We start from the raw sequence: 6,000 nt of genomic DNA on the forward strand, positions 1-6,000 counted from the left end.
GTTCACTGAAACTTGCAACCAGAAAATGTGCATGGCTCTATATATGTAGGAGGGGTAAGAGAAATCATTTCAAATACATACCACAGATATAGTTTCTTCATAGAGTGTTTAACCCTTCAAGCATGCAACCATAACACCGATTCTGAAAAAGCCCAACCTTGACCCCAACTCCCCATCCAACTACCGCCCTATATCTCCACTGCCATTTGCCTTCAAGATCCTTGAGAGAGTTGTGTATGCGAGATTGACAGACTTGCTCGAATCCAAATCTCTGCTTAACCTGCTTCAGTCTGGATTCCGCGCTCGTCACTCTGTTGAAACAGCTTTGACCAAAGTATCCAACGATTTAGTCGCTGCTAAATCTCACGGGCATTATTCTATCCCAATTCTCCTTGATCTTTCTGCTGCCTTTGACACTGTTGATCATCAACAGCTTCTTCTCATTCTCAGTAATCTTGGTCTGCAGGATACTGCTCTCTCCTGGTGCTTTTTCAGTGTTTGTTTCTCTGGCTTTGGCTCTTCTCCCCAAACCCTCTCTGTTGGCGTTCCCCAAGGTTCTGTCCTTGGTCCCCTACTATTCGCTATCTATACTGCCTCCCTTGGTAAACTCATCAGCTCCTTTGGCTTTCATTATCATTTATATACAGGTGACACACAAATCTACCAGTCCTCTCCTGATCTCTCCCCGCCCATCTTGACTTGTGTCTCTGACTGCCTCTCTGCGATTTCCAATTGGATGGCTGCTCACTTCCTTAAACTCAACCTGTCCAAAACAGAACTTCTGGTCTTTCCTCCCTCAAGTGTTGCTACTGCCGTGTCTGTCGGTCTCCAAGTCAATGGCGCCATCATCACCCCTACTTCGCAGGCTCGCTGCCTAGGTGTTCTCTTTGATTCCGACCTCTCCTTCACCCCTCATGTCCAGTCGATCGTCAAATTCTGCCGCTTCTATCTCAAAAACATAGCTCGCATCTGCCCTTATTTAACACCAGATGCAGCTATGGTGTTGGTTCATGCCATTGTTCTTTCTCACCTTGAATACTGCAATCTCTTTCTCAGTGGTCTTACATGTTCACAGATTGCACTGCTGCAATCTATAATGGATGCAGCGGCGAGGCTCATTATCCTGTCCAACCGCACCTGCTATGCCTCCCCCTCTGTCAGTCCATTACATTGGCTTTCAGTTATATATAGGGCTCAATTTAGGATTCTGGTGCTTGCTTACAAGTCCCTACATAATGCTACTCCAATCTACCTATCCTCCCTAATACACATCCTCTGTCCGTACTCCCACATCTGATGCTCGCCTCCAAGACTTCTCCATGGCTGCACCTTTTCTGTGGAACTCCCATTCCCTAGACTTTCACCCAGTCTCCACTCCTTCAAAAAAATCTTTGAAAACACACTTCTTCAGAAAGCATATCATTAAAACTGTTAATGGGTTTTCAGCCCTCCCCCCACCCCCCATGACTCCTCTCCTGCAACTGTCAAAAATAACCTACTAAGTTCTCAGTGATTACTTTTCTAGCAACCTATTTCATTACCCCTACTTATACCCTTTGTGTCATTATACCCTTTGTGTCATTATACGCCACTCCATCTAGCATGTAAGCTCATTGAGCAGGCCCTTAACCCTCTGTTCCTGTGCATCCATTTGTCTGGTTACAATTACGTGTCTGTTAGTCCACCAATTGTACAGTGCTATGGAATTTGCTGGCGCTATATATATAATATAATAATAATATTACAATTATTAATTCAGAATAATATTTGCTGTAAATGATGCATTTCCTTTCAATTATTTCTATTTCCCAATTTGAGATTTATTATTTAAGTTTTTAACAATAATGTCAGCATATCGTACTTAGGTTTGTGTAGGTCCTAAAAAAAAAAAAAAAGATTTGGTGATTCTTATAATCATAGAGTAATGGAAAAGTGGCATCAATGGCAAATATGGTGATCAAACAACTGTGTGTTTCAAAATTGAAATATCCAGGAAATAAGGGTAAATGCAGTCTGCTACCCTGAGGCTTCGTACTTGGTCCGGAAAGGTTAAACTGATTGATTGAGCACTGATTTCTCTGCTGTCAGTTAAACAGGAAGCACAATTACTCTGAGTAAATTTTGTGAATTTAGTGTCTAGAGTGAAAAGGTCACAAGTTAGATAATCTATGGTACAGCTTGGATTTCTTTACATAGTATATAGTTTGTTCATGGAAAGTATCATAGGTTTGTAAAATGTGATAGTCATTACTGGTGACTAGCTGGTAAATCAGTCTAGCTCTAGCACTATATATTCTATATTTATAGCATATCTCATTTGTATCTCATTCAGTTTTGAAGACACTCATCTCTTTCTTTACTTAGTACACCATTTAAATGTATCAAACCCTAATTTATTTGCATTAGAGAATAACCTTCAACTCTCTTTGCAGATTCATTCCAGTGAATTACAAACACAGTTAATCAGTTCTACCAATTCCTTTCCTGTATTTTCACAGCATATGATAATTTACTTCCTTTCCTTGGCAAAACTTTGCCAGGCAGCCAGAAATATTTGATAGGAGACTTTAATGTTCACTTTGGAGGCAGAAGCATGTGTGCTTATGTCAGTCTTATTCTGTGTATTAATGTCAGTATTCTACAGGATCTTGTATTACAGACAAATAGGTTCTCATGGGAGGTGCTGGTAGCCATGGATGATTTTAGTTTACTGATGATATTGTTTGACTGATGAATATCTGTATTTTCAATTGTTCCTTAGCTGATGCTACACTGGACCAGTGCAACTAAAGCAGTTCTCCATAGCTAGACAAAATGCAGATTCAGATCATATTCTGTCAAACCCAGGGCAACTTCAGCCAGCATAATTGAAAGTTTGTGTAAACAAAACAGCAATATGTATTGTTTAAACTCATGCATTAACTATCATTTTCTAGAGGACTTTACAGTGTAATTTTCACATAGTTCAAGAATTTCTGTTAATCTTTTTTTTTTTTTTCTCTTGGTTTTCTATAGTGTCAATGCAAAGATTAAAGCTATTGAAGCTAAACTCAAAATGATGGCAGATAATCCAGATCCAGACCTGCCTGGGAAGTCATCTTATTCTTATTTCAAGGCTACTGAGAAGAAAAAGAGCACACCCTACTCCAGAACATCATGGAAATCTAAAAGATGACATGTTCGCTGTTGTTTCAGGCTAATGTACAGTTCAGACTCTGGGGTTATACTCTCCCGCAGTATATAGTGCAAGCTTTTTCTGTCCATAATCTTGAATTACATGCATTATAAAACACAGTCCCTATTTTTCCAAAGATCTTTTGGCGTATTATTTATTATTTACAACTAACTTGACTTTTAACTTGCTCAGAAAGCAGTTCATTTTTGTTCTTCAATCCACTGTACTACTTCACATGAAGTTTTAAAATGTAATATTCAAATTAAAATCGTTCAACATCCTGGCATTGAAAGAAAAGAAAGCGTACTTTATAAAGTATTGTAGAGTTCATTAATGTTTGTAAATTGTTTTAATCTGAGGCCGTGTATGTTAGCATAGGTTTCTTACTTGGGGAAAAAAATTGATTTTCAAAATGATGAAACGTTATTTATATTTCATATGTGCCCTATTTATATTTGTTTTCCTCTTTGAATTAAATTTACTTTGTAACAGCCATTAAATGTTTACTAATGATGTGCTAATGCACAATTTGTTTTTCAAGTGGTTGACTTATTTCTTTTACACTTTCATGTAGACTCATTAAGTAATTCACAAACGATTTAATGTGCACTAAAAATGCAGATAATAAACTACATTTAATTTGCTTATTTTTAGTTATTCAGAAATACAGTTGCCATTCAAAATGTGTGTTTTACACCATCTTATTTCACACTTATGTAGACACTACACATTTATTAATTACTCTGCATGCTTCTTTGCTTTACTATTGCTTTTATGTTGTCATGATATCCGGTGATATTGTATATGTAAAATCTGGTCATAGTGGTTTGTAAAGGCATCACAATCTATTTTTGGTCACTAATACCTGTTGCACATCTAAACTTTATTTTATTATTGTTTGTCATAAAGTTAAACATTTGTTTTAAAAGTGCTTCAATATATAGAAAATATTTGAAAACTGCTGAGTTGGAAAATAATAACAACGCAAAAATGTAAAAGTTCACCTGCTATAGAAATATGCACATTGGTTGCTATGACAGTAAAGATCTGTGGAACAGATCCATAAATCTTAAATCTAGTTTATGCAGCTAAATCCCACACAATATTTTCACAAAACCATTTCTTGATTACAAATATACAGTGTTACTTTGCAATTAAGCCAATGAGAGATCATTGTGGGCTGAGCTACTGGCATGACTGCCCTACAGCCACTGCTCTCTTTTCTACATAGTTTTTCAAAGCCATAGACTAATGGGCAGTAATTTATTGTTGGACAAGGTCATGTTAACATATTAGCTCACACTGACCTCTCAGCTGCATATATACATTGAAGTTGAGGCCAAGACATTTTATTAAAAGGTGAGGCATGGCGCATAAGATGGCTTGTAAAATCATTGTCTTTTTTTTATATCTTATTCTAATCTATGTTGTAATTTACCATCACATTATTTTTATTAATAACTCGCCTAACTCTGCCACCATGTTGGAGCCCAGCCAAGGGCCACATCAAGCTGAAGCAGCAGGAAGACAGGTAGGTGTTTTCCAACGCGTAGGCCCTCGTGCACGCGCTACAGTAGATTGTGCCCAGGAGTTAGCTATATCACACCCACAAAATAGTTTAACATGTGCAAGCTTTTACTATCTAGTGGGAACTATTTAAAAATAAATCCCATGTCACTTCTGAGGCTCAGCAGAGCTATTTGTCTCCACATCAAAGCTTCTTTAGTTACATAGTTATATAGGCCGCAAAGAGACATGCTTCTATCAAGTTCAGCCTGTGTCACATCTGTTTTTGCTGTTGATCCAAAAGAAGGGAAAAAAACATTTTGGAGCACTTACCATTTTTGCAAAAATATTAGGAAAATATTTCTTCTCGACCCCAGAATGGTAGTCCGATCGTTCCTTGCATCAAGAAGCTGTTGCCATACCTATTAGAAAATTATATTCCTGAATATTATGCTTTTGCAAGTATTAATCCAGTTGCTGTTTATACATCTGTACCACACTCTGATAAAACCACCATATCATGCAGAGAATTCAACATCCTTATTGTTCTTACTGTAAAAAAAAAAAAAACCCTTTCCTTTGTCTCATACTAAAGCTTTGTGACTATTGATTGGAAGGGAAGGATGTTTTTTTTGTTTTGTTTTTTTCCTCTGGTTGCAGGCAAGCATAGGAAGCTATGTTCCGTTCTGCCAGAGCATAACACAACATTATTTAAGGGCACAAGGGAGATCAGAATCAAGTGGTCTTCAGGGTCAATGGCTGCCTTGACTTCAGATTAAAGATACCACTATAATTTGACTCTGCCCATTTAACTCCATGTATTCAAGCAGTAGACCAATTAGAGGTCATGATCTATTCAACATCATAAACCTATAAATACATATATTTGGGATGTAACAACTACTAAAAGCAATCTAACTTTACCCCCTGTTGCAGTTACCCCATGACAGCCCTAGACAACAGGCCTGTCTTTAACCCCTTAAGGACCAAACTTCTGGAATAAAAGGGAATCATGACATGTCAGACATGTCATGTGTCCTTAAGGGGTTAAGCGTGTCTGGAATCTGATCTGACCTAATGACATCGATGGAGAACTTCAGGAATCTTGTTGGAGCAGACTAAGCAAGCTTGAGCTTCTCTGGGTATATATGCAGAGAATGGGGTAGTTTAAAAAAATATCTGAAAATTCAGAGTTTCTTAGCCACTCAAAAGCATTTTCAGTCAATATGAAAGGAGGTAACTGCAGTATTAACTCCTTAAGGACCAAACTTCTGGAATAAAAGGGAATCATGATATGTCACACAAGTCATGTGTCCTTA

The 6,000-nt window shown here is 37.6% G+C and overlaps 1 protein-coding gene across 4 annotated transcripts in view; it reads left to right on the top strand.

Moving 5' to 3' along the window:
* Window positions 1-3,805, top strand: part of RBM18 (RNA binding motif protein 18) — a 26,473-nt gene extending 22,668 nt beyond the window's left edge. For all 4 annotated transcript variants that reach the window (XM_063432324.1, XM_063432325.1, XM_063432323.1 and 1 more), the window contains one exon: window positions 3,016-3,805. In XM_063432324.1, coding sequence (XP_063288394.1) covers window positions 3,016-3,175 — 160 coding nt within the window. In that variant the 3' untranslated portion in view covers window positions 3,176-3,805. The remainder of the gene's footprint in view (window positions 1-3,015) is intronic.
* Window positions 3,806-6,000: the final 2,195 nt, after the last annotated feature.

This window comes from Pelobates fuscus, chromosome 9, assembly GCF_036172605.1.
Source record: "Pelobates fuscus isolate aPelFus1 chromosome 9, aPelFus1.pri, whole genome shotgun sequence".
NCBI lineage: Eukaryota > Metazoa > Chordata > Amphibia > Anura > Pelobatidae > Pelobates > Pelobates fuscus.